This window comes from Lotus japonicus, chromosome 5, assembly GCF_012489685.1.
Source record: "Lotus japonicus ecotype B-129 chromosome 5, LjGifu_v1.2".
NCBI lineage: Eukaryota > Viridiplantae > Streptophyta > Magnoliopsida > Fabales > Fabaceae > Lotus > Lotus japonicus.
In genome coordinates, this window is record NC_080045.1 from 12,607,646 (window position 1) to 12,627,240 (window position 19,595).

A 19,595-nucleotide genomic window follows, 5' to 3' on the forward strand; every position below is an offset into this window, starting at 1 on the left:
CAATTAGTTTGTAAGGATGTGTCACGTTAATTAATGAAATTAAATAAAAGTACAAGTTTTCTCACATCTTTAAAATCTTATTGGTTGACGGTGTAAAAAATTTTTACACTGTCAGGATATAAAGGGGTTGTCTAAATGACCCATGATAAAGTTTGGGTTAAATAACCCATCATCCAATCACATTGGAGATAAATGAGTTGAAATAAATTAATAAATAAAATATAGAAATTCCAACTCACTTATCTCCAATGTGATTGGATGATGAGTTATTTAACCCAAACTTTATCATGGGTCATTTAGACAGCCCCGGATATAGAAATTAAACTCATAATAAGATTGTGAGATGTGTTTCATTTCAAGTGCAATGGTGCAATGTGTTATTCTGAGATTTTGTGTTACTGGTGTTCCTTGCACTTAATTTGTGTTACTGGAATTTTCCTCATTAAATTTGGGGTTGAAAGGTGAATGATATCTCAGGTCCACGCATACTTCTAATTTCCATGACCTGGTATTCATTTTCATACTACCCTTTATGTGTAATTGTTTAGAGAAAGGCTTAAGAAAAAATCATAAAACAGAGCACATTTGAACACAAAAGACCTGCTTCCATTTCATTGATAGGTAAACATTCTCCAAATACATTGCATAATTCGAATAGACATACACATCCATTAAACTCCTAACCAAAACACCAAGTCTCTAAACACAAATCAGAGCTTCCAATACATAAGGCCAATCACTATGACCAACACCACAATAACTACACAGCAAACTCCAATACACCAAAGTAAAAACTTCTCCTTCTTCTTCAAGCCTTCAACCACAGTAAGTAACCAAGCAATCACCTTCTTCTCGCGTTGATTGAACTCTTGATCATGCCACTGGAAAAACACACATCTCCTTTTCCTGCCCTGAAATTTTCAACAAAAGAATGGGTTGAGATTCAGATCGAGGGAATGTGAGGAGTGGACAACCGAATGAAAACCTCATGTTTACCTGATACAAGCCACATCCATAAAACCTTCTCCCTGGGTTCTCTCTGGTCCACGACGTCCTAAGTGGAGAAACAACCCCACAATCGCAAATCACTCTTCTGCCATGGGGGTCACTCACACTCGTCGCAGACGACGACGAAGCTTGAGGCACTCGCCCATTCATGTCCATTCACGAAGCCTGGAGAAAGTTCTTGGTCTGGGTTCGTGGTCTGGAGAACGTTGGTCTCGAACAACTGATTTCTAGGGTTTAGAATTGGGAAATTTTGGACTGAATCCTTATTTAAATGTCCATGGTAATTTTTTTATTTTATTCATCTTTTTTTAATCACATGGAAGCTTATCTGGAGTCATAGTGGCAGTACAGGTCATTAATGAGAGCCACGTAGGCCAATTTAAACGGTGAACTAACGGATGGACCCAATTTTCACGTTTCAAACTTACGTGTACCAAAATCGCTCGTTTTAAACACAGGGGATGAAAATTGCACAAGCACTATACATCAGGGACGAAAACTGCAATTAAGCCTTGACTTCAATTTCAATATGAGAAAATCATTTCAAAATAGGGGAACAAATCAGAGAACAATTCAAGTTGCGGTGCAACATATGTGAGAAACTGTTGCAGAAGATCATCCGAAGCATGACTTAATGTTATTGTGATTTTCACCAAGACATATAATAGCAGCTGGATTAATTTGTACATTAGCTAGCTGCAGAAGCATGTATAATATACCCTTGTAAACTAGATATAAGATTACTCGTGTGAGCCTAATTATTCCATCTCTGCAGATTGTGAATATGCTCTTATAAGTGTCTAAAAATGTTGATGCTACTAGTTTCATGAATTCAATTTTGTTCTATAGTTCCTGAAAAAAATGTCAGAAAGTGGATTGTAAAGTAAGAAATAATTGGTTAAAGTGGTATAGCTTTTGTCTGACATTGTTTGAGTTGAAATGTTCAAGTGTTGAAGGTCCAATCCAGGTTCTTTTAGAATCAAATCTCCTACCCTCAGAGATTTCTTACAGCATTATGTATGTATATATACTGCCACAAAGTCCAAGTTGGTTTCAATTTAAACTAAATTAAGTGTTGCTTTTCCAGATTTTTCCTTTACATAGACTAACTCCAAGGACAGATATTTATGTCATTGTCATCCATACAAATTAAAATAAGAAAAATGTCGACAAGATTGACACACTGGATAATAATTTGCAAAGAATATAAAATTTCCTTCTTACTTTGACATTAAGAAATTGGTCTATAATCCTCTTATAATTGATTCTAAAATTAAAACTAATTATTGTGACAAGCTTAGCTTTTGTGTGTTATGATTGATTCTTAGTAAAAATTAGCTGATCCAAACATGCTATTAATTTTGAAAAATAATAATAATTGTGAACTATTAAAAGTTGCCACATGTATAGTGGAAAAAATATACACGGTTGTGGCGGTTAAAACTCCCACGAATTTCTCATATGTTTTCGGACTCAAGATTATGGAGCTTCCAGATAGTTACAAATACTTGTATGTTTTTTTTAACTTTCCACTCTGGGTGGGTCTTTGACCGTCAAGGAGTCGCCAAGGTCGGTGTGGCTTACATATGGCGGTCGTTTACAAAAAATGATTGACGAACCACTGTATAATGAAAATCACCTGCAACACCTACGTTTCTGACTGTTTTAAACCCTAAAAAACGTAGTTTATTCAAGCTTCCCACATTTTGGTCGTCTAAAACCATCACTAAAGTGAATTTCCTGACACCTTTAATGGTTTACGTATCACCGTCGGCTATTTGCATTAAATTATTGTACTTGCTTTTAGATTCAACACAAAAATGACCCACCTTTTTCTTTCCCTTTTTTGAAGTATTTCTGCAGAGTCTGGTGACTGGTAATAAACAGGGAAGGAAAGTTAATAGTCTCTTGAGAGGTGCCCTCTTTTCAGCTAACCTCAAAACAAAAACTTAAGAAATCTATCTTACTATATGGGTATACCAACCAGGATTTGAACATGCAAAAAAGAAAAAGAAATAATCGAGCTACTTGATTTGATTTGAACATATATAAAGATGGGCATGGGCCAAGAATGTCAGGAGATGCTTGCATTTGGCATTATTCCTCCTCCCATACCAATACCACAAGTCCTATTGCACAAAATTCCAAGAAACAGAACATGCATTAATGCAAAGCTAAAGGGACATAATAAAACCAACTGGATTCTGTTATTTGGTTTCTTCTTTTTGGATCTAATAAACTCAATTATCAATTTTCTTTATCACCTTTATGGACTGTCTGTTTTGACATATCTCTCTGCATTTCAATCAGTGAAACCATTAGTCCATGAAGAAGTCCCACTTCTCAGATAAAGTTCTTGGTATTTGTGTTATCTTTCCCTCTTCAAAATATCAGATCAAGAGAGTGATGGTCAATGTGATCTATAGAAATTACAGAAATTGGCAAGTAGTTTGCAAACACTTTTTCTTTCTTGTGTGTGTGAAATGGGTATTGAAAGAACATTCCAATTTGTTTTGCTTAGGCTGTACGTATTATATAACTTCAAAACGTGGTTTCCAATCTGTCTTGTATACAATCAGTGGCGCCTGAGACAAGGCCAGGTTTTAAATTTCTAATGGAAACAAGTAAAGATTGTATATGAAATATCAATAAAATTACCCAACCTGTGTGTTGTGTATAAGTATACCATATTAATGGTAGATTGAAACTCGTCAATGAATTTCATAAGCGTTGATGAATTTCATGTGAAGGACAAGGTTTTTTTATTTAAAAAAAGGCTTAATTGCAACTTTGGTCCCTGACATTTACCAATTCTACAATTTTAGTCCCCCACCTAATTTAATTACACGGATGGTCCCTGACTTTGCTGCCCGTCTGCAATGTTGGTCATGTCGTTTATTTGTTAACGGAGGAGGCTTACGTGGATGTCCAATTGGAGAGAGAAAGAAGGACCGAAGAGAGAGGGAAGCACATGAGTTGCACGTGAGACCTGCAACGGTCATCTTCTACCCTCTTCCTCCTTAAAAAACAGAGCACTGTGAGGAAGATGTTTCTAAGCTTGAGATTTAGCGAAAAGGGGAGAGATAAAGAACGAACGAGTCCCTAGAGACGAGGAAGAAGGTTGAATCAGTTGCTGGTCTCTTTCTCTCTCCAATTCAACTTCCACATCAGCTAAGTGACCATCCACGTAAACCTCCTCTATTAACAAACAAACGGTAGGACCGACGTTGCAGACTGCCAGCAAAGTCAGGGACCATCTGTGTAATTAAATTAGGTGGGGGACTAAAATCGTGGAATTGATAAACGTCAAGGACCAAAGTTGCAATTAAGCCTAAAAAAAGCCAAGGGGTGCTTCAACCCCAATATAACAGTGAATGACAAGTTTGAAGTCGAGTTCGTTCAAATGCAAACTACAACACATGAAAATTATATTAGTTCATAGTTTGAAAAATGCTATCAACACTCTCTTTAACACTCAATTATTTATTGGTTGAAATTTATATGGTATCCTTTAAAAATGTGGATCACACTTCCAATTTAGTACATTATTATATTATAAGAAAGGTTTGATTTAGCGCCAAAATTTAACACCAACCTCCATGCAAATACTAAATTTTACTCATTAGCGTCAACATATCCCAAGTAAAGGGTTAATTTTTAATTATGTTCCACTTAAAGGTACGTAGCATCGACTTGGCTGCCGCTAATTAGCTCCGACTATACCAACACTAATTAGGGTTGGCTGGTCCCCACTTAGTGTTGGTTTTGGCACAGTAAATTCATAAGATAAATTTGCGTCCGACAATCGTTCATCATCGTCCTTTAAATTTTCAGGCTAATGCTAAGGTCATTGACCAAATTAGCGTCGATATGGTAAAAAACTATGTGAACTCAATTTGACTCATCTAATCATCCCACGACTTCGTGTCGGCTTATCCAATGCTAATTTTTGTCATTCTAAACTCGGTTGGATCCTAACCACTCTTACTTCCACTCCCCTTCTCAAACCCTAGCCTTGTCACCCCTTTCATCCTTGCTCACCAAGTTGCCCCGTGCCGCTTGCCCTTGCACCACCACGAAGCCCCAACCCTAGGCCTCCTCTGCCTTAGCCCCATGTCTCCACCATCTCTTCTTCAAATCCCCGCCTCGTGTCGCCGTCGCACGACATCCTCGCCCAACCGCACACCTCTAAGAGACCATATCCTTCCCCATAGCTCTACCACTCTAGCCCTACACTACTGCTTTGCATCTTTGCCCACCCTCGCCTCCAACATGTCATAAAGGCCTATGAAGATTCATCTAGTTAAGGTTTTAACTTTAAGTCATCCATATTGCTAACATGACTTTTTTTTGTACTAGTATAGCTTGTAAAATGTGAAATTGGTGATATAAAATGTGAATTTGATGATATAAATTCTGAACTTTAAAATAATTAAATAATTGTACGTACCACATGAATGGTAAAATTGATGAGTTGTAGAACTTACCGTAATAGTCTAGATGTATGGAAATAGGAAAAATACTCATCAAAATGGTCACAAATGTATTTGCAAAGAACAAAAAGCCTTGTCAACCAGTTTACCCATATAGCGTGCTCCACTTGACTTTCATTGACGATGGATGGACTTTGGGTTTCCTAATTTTCTATGGAGGGGCAAAATATTCACTTGATTCTTACCTTTTTTAACTGCTCAATACTCCATCGAATAGTGGGCTTGCAAAGAGACTAGAAATCAAGTGGACGGTCTTTTTTTGAAAGGCGACAAATATATTATTAGTAGGAAGCACAATGGATGAGATCAAGTGGAAGGTGCTAACGGTTGTTGTCGTATACGGTTGTGTGCGTATTTCCACGAATCAAAAGAACATATAAGAATGCTTTAAGAGTTATATTACCGTTTTATTATTATATGTGATGGTGTATTAATTCCAAGTATTGATGATTCGAATAAATTTTCCCCCTACATATCTACCATAGTGCAATAAGTATTATTTATGATGCCTTGGATGTCAAATAAAAAGGAAGAAATTGGCTTGGAATTAATATTTGATTACTTTATACACAAGCAAGTAGATCCACTTGTGAATATAGTACCGCTCTCCCTTTCTCTCTTTAATGCATGTATATTCATTGTTTATGCATAGAAAATTTCTACCATCAGCAAATATTTATACCAACATAGAATTGCTAGAGTCTTTGAAAAACTTGCACTAAAACGCGTTTTTGGATGACAAAATATTGTAGTTTAATTTGGAAAGTGGATCCAGTAGAGGTGTTTGCAATTTGCAAGCTAATTAAGTCCAAGAAGCTTTGATTTATAAGCTAGAATGAACGATGCGGCTTTGGATCTCTATATGCTTGTGGGGAAGATGGAGAATCTATTAAATGGGTGGATTTGATATTAGGGATATGTCGTTATCTCAATGGAATAACATATGTATTTAAAAAAAATTGTCATCAGTCATCAATTGTATTTTTATGTGATACCATAAGTTTCATTCCTTTCCGGGCCTACCTGAAAACTAAATTAAAGTTACTATTAATACATATATAAAACTTTTTTTTGTGTAAATATATGTATTAATATATAAAACTATTACTATTATTTGTGGAAATATATATTATCTTTTTGGCTTAATAGCACTTTTGGTCCCCACGTTTCAAAAATGTGCAATATTAATCCCCCACGTTTGAAAATAGCATAATGGTACCTCAACGTTTATCTCCGTTAGCAGTTTTGGTCCCTCAGCTAATTTGCCGTTAGAAACTTAACGTTTTTGTGTGACCAAAAGTGCTATTAAGCCAGAAATAAAAAAATAAAACTTCATCCTCCAACAGCAACCGAATCCAGATCTTTTAATTCATCATCTTCATCATTCTTCCATCAAAACCACAAACTTCAAGCACCATAACCACAAAACCACCAAATATCTCATTTATATCACTTTTCCCTTTCTCTTTCCTTTAAAATCCCTAATCTGAAGAAAGCTTTCAATACACCATAACCACAAATCGTTCTCATTCCCTAACCCTTCTTCTACTAGAGCCACCACCACTACCACACCGCCGTCACCTCCAAACAACAAGCCGTTGCAGCAATCGACCACCACCGCTCCTCACCATCGAGTCATTAGCTCACCACCAACATTTCGAAGCTTCTCAAAACAACGGAGTCACCGCCTCTTCGAACCCAGATCTGAAGAAAGCTTTGATTTTTCTTTTCTTTTCTTTTCTTCACGTTGTAGATCTGATTGGGTTGCAGTGGGCGGGGGGTTCTGGGTTAGGGAGATGGCTTGATGGGTGGTGTTGTCTGTGTGGAATGGAAACGGGCTTGGGTGATATTGTTGGTGAAGAAGATATGATGTTAGAGGATGACTTGATGAAGATGATTTGCTGGAATGGGAAGGCCTGTTAGAGGATTTGATATTGTTGGTGAAGAAGATATTTAACACATATTTGGTGTTAGATTCCATGTTTTTTGTTTTATTTTTGGGTTTCTGGAACTGAGTTTTGAGTTGAAAAAAATTCATGCTTTTATTCATGATTTATGTGTTGGGAAAAATCAATTTATTCATGATTTATGGTTTGGGTGGTGCCTGGGGAGGTTGGAGGTGAAGAAGAAGATAAAATGATGAAGGGGAAGATTTTAATTAATTTCATAATATTTTCCATTTTTTGTTTAATTTTTAATTAGATTTTTGACGGAAAACGTTAAAATGTTAACGGTGGGACCAAAAATGCACACGTTGTCAAATGTGTGGGACTAATTTTGTTATTTTCAAATGTGGGGGATTAATATTGCACATTTTTGAAACGTGGGGGACCAAAAGTGCTATTAAGCCTATTTTTTTTGGTGACATGCACACAGAAACTAAATAGATAAGAAAATATATGTTTTTGTGATCATTATGTTTTGGTGTGGCTCACTAATATTTCCAAATTATGAAATTATTAATTCACACATGGGGCTTTGAATGTTTGTCCATATGACTACTGAGTGACTGGAGGAATTGATCATAGGATACCAAAATATGATGATCGATGGAGAAATAAATAATATTTCGATTGGAACTTTGAAGTGAAGCTCCAGGTGCAATAAGCCAGCTGAAGCAGTTGAGTTGTCTGGTATTTTTATAACATCTCACATTACGTTTCCCCCCAGTTACTATAATAATCATATTATATTTTCTTTATTTTCCCATCAAATTAACTATAATGTAAATAGAAAAAGATGTAACGTATACCCCTGTCCCTGTGCGCCGATCCCTTGCACATTCCTGAATACAATATTGTCAAATCAGATTGATCCCACATTTTCAAATACTTTATTGAGTTTATTCTCTAATTCTATAGCTAAGTAGTACTTCCTCATCCGTTTCTAAATAACTGACACTATTTTTAACTAAATTTTGTTCCTAATTATCTGTTACTTTATAAAGTTCAAGAAAACATTAATTATACATTACCAATTGTACCCTTCATTTATTGATGGTAGAAAAATTGAAAAGTTAGAATTAATATGAGAGATAAAGGGTATAGTAGGAAGTTTAGATTGTAATTTTAATAAAACAAGAACATTAATTGTTATTTCTTAATACTTGTGGAACAATCTTAAAGTGTCAGTTATTTAGGAACGGCGGGAATAATTATTTGTTGGTTTGAATGCTAGTTTTCACCTAATTCTCTTCCTTGGGAACTCCACTAGCTAGCCAAGCTACAAGCTCATAATGCCATATTCTTAATCCCCTTAATAAATTATATAACCTTTACTAATAGAGGCAAGTAGCAAGTGTGAATTAAGGTTTTTCTTTATCAACCCAAATATAGTAACTCAAATTAGGAAAATGCTGTGGGGCACGACCTTGGGGCTCGTGCACCACGCACGAAGCATTTTCTGGCGGTTAGAAACCGCCAGAAACCGTAGCTTTTTTTTTTATTTTGACAGTTGTAATTTTGTGGCGGTTTTGAACCGCCAGAAATAGTAGGTTTGCTTTTTTTTTGGCAGTTGTAATTTTGTGGCGGTTTAAAACCGCCACAAAATTACTCTCGTGCATTCTTCGTATGTGCCCTCTCGTACTATATAGCATTGCTCCTCAAATTAATATATTATTCTCTACCTCTTGTGAGTTGTAACAAAATTAAAAAACTTAATATAGGAGTATTTACTACCATTATTGGAATCAAAAAAGTGAGGGCGATGTAGGAGTTGCAATTGGAGGGCCCCATCTTTTTCATTAATTACTACTTTTAGATTAACCAAATGAGGTTAACGTTTATTGACGTTTGGATACTTGGATATATCATGACCACAAAAATGGGGTTAATCCAAGGTGAATTCTATGGTACCCATCATTATTTTTAGTATGATACCTTATTTTAAATTATAATTTTGCTATTTTATTAAAAAAAAGCCGATGATTTTGTTGTTCTAATTTCTAAAAATTAAAATAATGAATTAATAACATTGTTTTTAAGTTCATTTATATTATTGAATACACGATTTTCTATTGGTCTATATCGTTTTATATCCCACATTTTAATCTCGTTTAAGGTACCAAACTAATTAAGCACTTCACTTCAACCGGCTAAATGTATGATCTTAATAATTCTCGTGTTTACATGTGGATTGAAAATGATATACTAATAAAGTAGGATGGTCCTACTATTAATTGCATAATTAAACACTTAATTAGCTAGGTTTAGGTTTATAGGACGGTAAAGGCTCACCCTCTCCACATCTAATCCATATTGCAATGAAAGTCAACTAGCTAGTCTATGCATATGTGGACCAAGTCGATAGATATGCGTGTACACTTATCTATTAACAAACATTTTTTTTTATAGACAATTAGACATATATTGAACAGAAGTACAAGAGGTACTTGAACCAAATATAAGAGATGATAAGAAGAAGAGAGAAGAAAAGAAAACTAATGAACAAGAGCGAAAGTAAAAACCTACCAATGCCGAAGCTACCCCACCTAATACCCTCTTGAAAATAGACTTAACAAAACAGGCCTCATTAAAACCTTCCTAGGATAAAACCTCCTTGGGAAAACCTAGAAAGGAAAAAGAGTACCCAATTTGCAAAGTCAAAATGAAATTTTCAAGGGGTTTACAAAAAGTCTAATAACCCACCCTAAATGCCATGCCACCAGAAGCTAGTGAACCAACCAACGAAATCATGTTGTGGAACTATTTGAGCAGCAATGACAAACTTGCAAATAGAAAACTTAAGAATCAATTCACATGGGTAAAATCAATTTTGAAAAACATTATAGATATATTTGAGAATTATATCAAAAATTTAATTCTAGTCCTAAACTCAATTTCAACGGAAGTTAATTAGAGTGGATATTCTGCATTGAACATAATTAGGTGTCCAATTTTTACAACTAAATTTTACAATTTTATCCTATGAAAACCATTTTTTTTATGAATGTTTATCTAACCTAAATAATTTTGCTTTTTTAACTCACTTTTTTCATCATCTTTATCAAAACTAATTTCGTGTTTGAATAGGGCGTGTTGAGTTGATGGAGAATGCATAATCTAAGTTATGATAACCTCTGAAATTATACATTCTACTTTCTTTTTAAAAAGTGATTATGAGACACGCAACCATAAAACAAATCGCCCTATAAATATAACTTTTATGGAGAAGTGATTTTGTAACAAGATTAAAAGTGAATTCACCCATACTGTGTGAGACAACCAGGGCTCTCTGTCTATATACGTAAAACTAGTCTTCATATTAACCTTAGTTTTAAATAGTTAGTTGGGGTGGAAATTAAAAAGCCCAATTTTGTTACTTGTGATAGCAGATTTTGTTCTCACATGACACACGTAGGGTTGTTGAAAATAGACCGAAAGAGTTATGACTAGGAATCATAATGTATAAATTTTCAAAGCTAAATAATCTTTAATCACGAGGACTGCATATGGTATAGATTAATTAGCTTGGGCTACTATTATTCTATGCAACTAGCAGATTATTGGCTTCCTTAACTAGTTATTGTTCAATTAAAATAGGTAAGATTATAAATAGGAGGATCGATTGTGCAACTGCAATATGTATACATGCATGTGCGTGTAACACTAGTCCCATAGATTTCTAAGATGATTTTCTTTTTTCTTGCCAGAAAAGTTGAATGTGTAGTAAATTTTGGTTATAGTGTAACTAAAAATAGAGAAATCTATTTCGATTTGAATTTGATGAAATAAGAAATTTATCCAACAAAAGAAAGAGATTATTAAATGATTGTGTTGGCTTTGTGATCATATAATTATTATCTCATTAATTATGGGAGGGTGATTTTAAGTAAGGTGAGGTGTCTTTGTCAATCAAGTAATCCCCAAACCTATCTTTTAGTCCTTGTTTAATTAGTTGGCAATATTCCTTTTAAGTTTCATAGTTTTTTAATATCTCAGATTTTTTTTCAATATTCGTGAAAACTAATTCCTTTAATAGAGTGAAATAGAACGAAGTGGGTTGGTGTAGTGGTGCAGGGGTGCAACACTTCATTTTTAAGTAAGTAATTGAGGGTTCGAATCTCAGGGCAGCCCCCTACCGCTTAGTGCGCTGACCGCGGGGCGATAGATTAATCTCACGGCTGTTGGTTGTGGGAATACCTTTGTCAAGACCAAAAGAAAAATTAAAGTGAAATGGTTAAGTCCTTCACCATAATTGCATTTTTTATTAATATTGCATTAAATATTTATTCTCTTTAACAAGTACTCCCTCCATTCCTTATTAACTGTCCACTTTGAAGAAAAAAATTTGTTCCTATATATCTGTCCACTTAGAGTTTCAAGAGAGCATTAATTAATTGATGTTTTTCTAAGAAATACCCTTACAGAAACAATAAATGAAGAAAGATAAAATACATTTTAAAGGGTGATATAGAAAAACAAATAATACTTTTATGAAAATCAATATAATTAATTGTTTTCCTTAATTTGTGTGAATCTTCTCCTCCTGGACTGATAAATAGGAACGGAAGGAGTATTTATTCACACCGGCCGCAATGGTTAAAAAAATTCTTAGATTGAAAGTTCAATTCTTAGCAGTTACTTATGTGGGAAGACATTATTTGACTTTCACTACATTAAAATTACAATTATAAAAGCAATTTAATTTTTTTAAAAGGTCCTTAGATAATTAATTAAATACCATGTGGGTCCTTTAAACTAGGCATGATCGTCGTGGGATGACTAAATTAACAAAACCATCATATAATTCCTAGACAATCTAGCATTAATATATACGCGTATATAGGAATGTACGTACGTCAACTAACAATCTAACATGATGAAATTATTAATATTCAAGGAGTATATATTTTGAGTAAATTTCTATGCACTGATGGTGTAAATTTTTTTTACGCCGTCAACCAATCAGATTTCATGAATGTGAGAAAATTTCTCTTTTTTATTTAATTTCATTAATTGAGGTGACACATTCTTGAAATTTGATTGGTTAACGGTGTAAAAAAACCTTACACCGTTGGCGCATCATCCTTTTTCTCATATATTTTTCACTAAAACTATGACATGTGGAATATGTAAATAAATTTTGCTTAAGGAAGTTTTAAAGAAAAATTAAATTTCTTTTTAGTATGGAAAAATAAAAAAGCATTTGTGTTTGTTTGAATAATAATCGAGCCAAGATGAATTGGCTTTCATCTTAATTTTTTAAGAGAATTTCGCGAAGTGAATTGGATATAATCTATAGACATTCACCACAAAATCTTAAGGCAATAATGAATGAGTCATTTCACACACTTGTTGTTCAACCCTTGTTTTAAATATAATGTTAGAATATTTCATTCACACATGTACTTCAACAACATAATGGTTCAATACATGTCCCTTAAGCAAGTGATTGAGAGTTCAATTATTTGAATATGAAAAAAACTAATTGGTCAAACTTTCTACCGCTTAGTGCGTTGACCGTGACACTAGATGTGAGATCTCATAATTAACTAGTGAATGTGATGATATCTCTTGGTTAAAACAAAAAACCAGTGCACACTCCGAACTTCAAGTTCTCTGAGCTAATCACTTAGGACTTGGAGGGTTGTCTACCCTTTGTTTGGTAATCCCAAACCCGGCCAGAACCAACGTCTCATTCCCTTCTCAATAAATAAAGGTGTTATAACTCCTTCTCAATAAATAAGGGAGTCGTAACTCCCACCGTTGTTCCCACCCGAATTAGTGGTGTTGTCCCATTCAATATGTCAACCTTAACACTTAGTTATATAACACCATCAATGCTCTATGAAACCCATAACAACCCAACGGAAAAAGTATGCTTATGGGGGAACTTGGGCTCCAGCATCTGAGGCATCTTCCCTTTAACGTAATCCAAAACTTAAGCTTTGACTTTACCTTATGAGCTTAGGACCCCCGGAGTTTAGGGAGAACAAAAGTACATGGTAACGTCCATTTTACAGTGACACAAAAAAAGAGTCCAATTAGTATTGTATTAATAAAGCTTGTATGTATTAATAAAAGAGATCCACTATATGACATGTGTACGTAACAACTCGATTTGACAATTAGCATCAAGGTAACAACACGAGCATTTTTTAGAACATTTTATCCTCACTCACACGCTTCCTAGGAAAACTTTGTAGGAGCTCACCCATCTTCTGAGGCAAGCACACTTAATCTTGAAGTTTTTATGACTTGGACTCCCGAAAAGAGAATGCACCTTGTTATGAGTAGTACCATTAGAATCTTATGAGTCGTCCTCAACTGTACGGTCTCATACCTATACAATTTCAGAATACCTCTCATTCTGGTGTGCGATTGGTTCATTTATATGTCCCTTTACCTAGAAACCTTACCAAAGTCACTCCTTATTTGTGGCTTCTCATAGCACAAACAATCACTCCCCACCGTCGGCAGCCTAAGATGCCACAATATGGAAGTTCTATGGGAATTTCTCATATCTGAGATTGGAAGGAAATTATGATAATGGGATAGAATAAAATTGTTGTATAATACAAATTAGCGCTATCCAAAACATCCGGTCCGACCTAGCCCAAACCCTCAAAACTCGAGTTTATTGTGCAACCGGACGATTCTCTTCAGTTTAGGGTCGTGCTGTTCAAAAAACTGATCTTCTGTGGTTAGCAGCAGGTGATTTTAGATTGGGCTCCAGCCCGACCGAACCAAGTCTTTAAACAGAAAAAAACGATGCACCTCCAAGCCCAACCCACTTAAGCCTCAAATACCCAACCCCAATCCTAGCAGCCACACTCTCTCAAGATCTCTTTCACTCTCAACATCTCCAACCCTAGCCGCCACACTCTTGAGTCTATCTATCACTCTCAACCGCCACCTGCCCACCGCCACCACCACATCCCTTCTCCCCTTTGCTGCAACAACCTCCACACAAAGATCCATTCTCTTCTCTTGCTTTCACCATCTTCTCCATCAATGCCACCCACCGTTTTCACCTTCAACACCATTCTCGCCCTTTCCTTCTCCCTATCGTATATTTGTGGAAGCTTCATCTCCTCATCCATATTGCAGATTGAAAGAGAGATCTCGTCACGACGGAGGAGATTGTCACGACAGAGGAGATATTGTTGCATGCCTTAAATCCCAATCCTTGAGTTGTGAGAAGACAAAGAATAGGAGGACAAAGAGGATGAAGAGATCAAGGGGACAAACCCAAAAGCCACAGAGTATTAGCTTAAAGACTTAGCCTTTTTCAACAACATCCTCTGAAACCCCAACTAGAAGCTCACTCCACCTCAAACATTCTTCCACTATTGCTAAACATCATGACAAAGACATCATCAAGAAATCTCACAAGAAGATTGGTAAATTTTTTCTCCCCGACCTCTTAGCTCCCATTGCCTGGAGGCAAGATTAGTGACCATAAGGATTTGGGAACCAAAAGCCTCATTCTCTACCCTTATGATGGAGCAGACTTCACTGGAATATTGATGGCGCGACTGAGTAGGAGCCTCCTCAGATCAGCGATGAAACTTCCTCTTCTATGGGATTTGATGTATTTTGTTAAGATTAGATTTTCTGTGTTGTGTTGTATGGAACATGAATTTGCTTTTTTCATCTTTCTTTTTTGTGAGTATTTTCAGGATTGACAAAACGTGCGAATGCACCTATCAAAACCACCATCATACAAAACCAAACGTGACTAATCCGTAGTTGAGAACGAACGTTGGCAAGCTTGATTTTTTGGTGTTATTAAATTCATAAGACCGATGATCTTGGTCTGGAACTGACCAAATGGACATTTCTAATTAATTTTTTTACCATCTTATTTTTTCTTTAATGAAATTTATATATCAAAGAGAGACATAAAAAACTTGTTCAATGAATACGTATTAATTAATTTTTTTTATACAAAATTATCAAACAACTCATAACTAAAACTTATAAATAAATAAAAATAATTAGGAAATAAATATTCTATAATTCTTCTGTCGTATTGTATCTACTCGACCTGTGATTTTCTATGATGAACTTGTACCTGTAAGGGCCACTGTATGCTAATGCACAAGTATTGATCACTCACACTTTTTTGGAGATGGATCAACGGTGCATCATCAAGGGTCCAATTTTGGGTCCCACACCATGAACCTGACAGAGACAGAGGTATCACGGACGGTCCTATGACCTTGCATCGGGAACCGAGCACCCTCCCCACACAGGCCCCACTCATAGGACATTGACCCCACACACAAACCCTCTTATATACAATCTCATCACTGTCGACCCTGCGCGCTGTTTGTCTATGACTACGTGACTCTGATCTGATCCTGATTTTTAATCTCTCGCATGCTAAAAAGGGGTGTGCATCTTCATCACTGTAATTATGGCTTAATCATTCTACTTCTCATAAAGGCTCTGGTAAAAGGTAAACCACTTTTCTGTTACCCTTGGGCAGAACAACCACGGAATCACTTTTTTTAACCTTGATTTTCTAGATCAACTTCATGCACACTACTACTCACAAGCAGTCAACCACAACAATCATCTCTACTATATACTATGAGTCTAGCTACAAGTAGTACTACTACTTTTACTATTTAGCTCTCGAGAAATTCAATATCAGATCATATTTTTATTCACTTCTACGAAAAGCTAGTACTTACTTCGAAAGCTTTTTTTTTTTTTAAATTGGAGTTTGTGCTAGAAAATAAGGTCATCAAAGAAACTACCCTCCATCTACATTTAAATTTAACACTTTAACACCATTTTTTCTAACACTCTCTAACTAATTAGTTAAAATTTATCGACAATTAAAAAGTGTTAAAATAAGTTAAAAGAAATTTAAAAAACAGTTTTTGCTGTGTGCTAGCATCAGCATTCGTGTGATTTCCATGAAATTGATTATAACAAAATTAATCATATCAAAAGTGAAAAAATTTATGTTTAAAACATTTATAATAAATGATTTTTGTTAAATAGTATTATGAAATTCATTGGTGAAATCTCATAATAAATTGATCATATATGTTTAACATATAAATTACTTTCTCTAGCTTCTAGGTAAATTGTTTCTTGATCTTAAATCAAATTAACATAATTACTTTCAAATTTGTTAAATTTTCATTCAGAAATTATTTTACTCTACATAATTAATTCTCACAAAACACACTCTCGATCCCTCAAACACAAGACACACCATTCCACAATATTGTGCGTGTGGTTTGTGTTTGTTTTTGTATGTCCCTGTGTGTGACAATGAAAGAGAGAGAGAGTTTGTGCAATTTGAGTGTGGTGGCCCATCAGAATACATGGCTCACCGTCTTTGAGGACACCATTAAACAAGATGAGAAAGAGACTACTCCCAAGACCAAACACAGCAAGAGAGAGAGAAACGAGGTCATGAAATATTATAGCTATCCTATTCCTACATGTTTATATAGTAGGCTTTTGGTTTTATCTCCTCAGAAATGAAACCAAACAAACAAGAAACCGGATCACAAGTTGGAAGCTCTTGCATTAGTATTATATAGTTTTTCTCTTTTCAGTCTCTTTAAATATTTTTGGTTCGACTCAACTCAAGTTTCGTTTATGGCTTTTTCTTGTCTTTTGGCAGAACGATACGCATAGCAAAAGAATTTGGGGTACCCTCCAAAAGAATTTATGTTCGTTTCTTGGCTTTTGCTACTCCAAAACCATTGTTTTCTTCCTTGTACTCTCTGAAAACCTTTCAAACTTTCCTGTTTTCTTCTGCAACCTGCCTTTTCTATAGCCACCACTACACCTCCCTTTGCTATATAGCTTTCTCAAACATGCAAATGATCCCAGGTGACCCCTTTTCATTATCCACTCCACTCGGAGGGTTTAGCACTCAAGAGCAAAACACAAACCCTAACCCTAAACCTAATGCTCCGACCACCACCAAGAAGAAGAGAAACCTGCCCGGAACACCAGGTTAGACATCATCATTATTGACAAAATTAAAACTTTAATCTTTTCTACTACTATGAGCTCCCTTTAGATACAAAAATAAATATAAAATAGTTATCAGAGTTTTTATGCTAGAAAAAGTACTAAATAAGCTTCGATAATTGCTTTTTAGTCTGCATCTGAACGAACTGATTTTTCTTCCTCTAATGAACTTTGCATTGTGATTTCTTGATTGCAGATCCAGATGCCGAGGTCATTGCTCTCTCCCCAAAGACCCTCATGGCGACGAACCGCTTCGTCTGTGAAATATGCAACAAAGGCTTCCAGAGAGACCAGAATCTCCAGCTCCACAGAAGAGGCCACAACCTCCCATGGAAGCTCCGGCAGAGATCCAACAAGGAGGTTCGTAAAAAGGTCTACATCTGCCCGGAGAAGACCTGCGTCCACCACGACGCGTCGCGAGCACTCGGCGACCTCACCGGCATCAAGAAGCACTTCAGCAGAAAGCACGGTGAGAAGAAGTGGAAGTGTGAGAAGTGCTCCAAGAAATACGCAGTCCAATCAGATTGGAAAGCTCACACCAAAACATGCGGCACCAGGGAGTACAAGTGTGACTGTGGCACCCTCTTCTCCAGGCACGTAATTAATACACACAAACACAATCTCCTTAGTTTTCAGCAAATCTTTGCTTTCTTCTATTGCAAAAGAATAAAAATTAAATGCTTCTTTACATTTCATATTTATGTAACATGTCCGAGGTTTTCTCATTCGTTGTTAGGTTTGTGAATTTAATGCTGCTTCCTTAATTATTAATGGCGATTGAATTTTTTTGCTTTTTGTTTGGTTTTCATTGAATGATGAACAGAAAGGATAGCTTCATAACACATAGAGCTTTCTGTGATGCGTTGGCGGAAGAGAGTGCTAGGCTAACCTCAGTTACTTCTTCTACAAATCTGAATTTCAAGGATGAAGATTGTATTTCTTTGATTCCAAAAAATTTTGATGGCAGCATTCCGCAGTTTGGCCCACACGGGTTTCGCCTGGATTTCAACCACAACAATAACTCTTTGATGGGTGCTGGTGACCAACACCAACATATTAGGCCGAGTTTGTCGCTGTGGTTGAACCAGGCAAACCCTCCTCCTCATCATCCTCACGATGTGGGAGGGATTTTCGTGTCGTCGTCATTGGGTTTGCCTGAGATTGTGCAAATGCAACAACCACAGGTTCACAATAATGGCATGATTGGGTCTTCATCAATGTTGCCTAATTTTGTTCCTGGTTCGAATTCAAACACTGCAAGCCTTTCACTTTCTGAGGGTCAAAATAAGCAATCAAATTCATCAAAACCTGCTTCTCCTATGTCAGCAACTGCCCTTCTTCAGAAGGCAGCTCAAATGGGATCCACTAGAAGCTCCAACAACCCTTCCATTTTCAGTGGTAGTTTTGGGGTGATGACCTCATCACCTAACTCCTCTCAAACTACCACTACTCTCAACAATAATAGCCATAATGGTAATGAGATTAACCAGGTTTTTCAGGCCATGAAGCAACCACAGGATTTTACTTCAAATGGAGGTGAAGCCATAATGGGGAATAGTGCCAGTTTCAGCTCAATGGCGCATTCATCAAACGCTTATGATCAACTTGTGATGCAAAACAATGGGAAAATGAAGCTCCACCTTTCAAACGCTGCGGATCATAATTTGACAAGAGATTTTCTTGGCGTGAGTGGAGGAGGAGCTGGTCCTCAATTCCTACCTCAAGAGCTAGCAAAGTTTTTGCATCCATAGGTTCAACAATGGGGTTGAATCAATTCACAGTCAATCAATCAGTGAATTTTTGTTTTTCTGAGAAAAGTTCGTTCATGTCAAGTGTTTGTAAGATATAAATTTGAAATGGAGGCTTAATGGGATGTTCAATTGGCTCTTGTTGTTGCTTTTAGATCTTCTCATGTAATGTTAAAAGATTTATGTTTTCTTCATAAATATTTCCACTTATTTAATATTGAATAAACACAAAATTTTACTCCTTCTCTTCTCCACTAAGAAATGATTTTTTCTCTTTATATTAATTTTAACACAAAGAATATATTTTAAATTAATAATATCTACTCAAGGTTAGTCGTTAAAACATGAGATTAATACGAGATTATGCAAACCCTTAGATTAGATGTATGTGAACTTTG

General features: G+C 35.8%; 2 protein-coding genes across 2 annotated transcripts; one reads left to right on the plus strand and one right to left on the minus strand.

The window, feature by feature from the left end:
- Positions 1-500: 500 nt before the first annotated feature.
- On the minus strand, positions 501-1,363 carry LOC130718863 (uncharacterized). Its single transcript, XM_057569491.1, has 2 exons — positions 997-1,363; positions 501-911 (listed from the first exon to the last, which is right to left on the minus strand). Exons 1-2 carry the CDS (start codon positions 1,162-1,164, stop codon positions 711-713), a joined length of 369 nt encoding a protein of 122 aa, XP_057425474.1. The 5' UTR covers positions 1,165-1,363; the 3' UTR covers positions 501-710.
- A 15,497-nt stretch (positions 1,364-16,860) lies between these two features.
- Positions 16,861-19,351, plus strand: LOC130720682 (zinc finger protein JACKDAW). Its single transcript, XM_057571362.1, is given in 4 exon segments — positions 16,861-17,431; positions 17,646-18,042; positions 18,273-19,185; positions 19,188-19,351. Coding segments are annotated over 4 exon segments (1,563 nt in total). The 5' UTR covers positions 16,861-17,289; the 3' UTR covers positions 19,299-19,351.
- Positions 19,352-19,595: the final 244 nt, after the last annotated feature.

What these genes read in the sequence shown, in the direction of transcription:
- LOC130718863 (XM_057569491.1), bottom strand. Translation starts at nt 1,164, where the DNA reads ATGGACATGAATGGGCGAGTGCCTCAAGCTTCGTCGTCGTCTGCGACG. An exon ending in ATGGATGTGGCTTGTATCAG is followed by an intron (nt 912 to 996) that starts GTAAACATGAGG and finishes TGAAAATTTCAG; the next exon opens with GGCAGGAAAAGGAGATGTGT.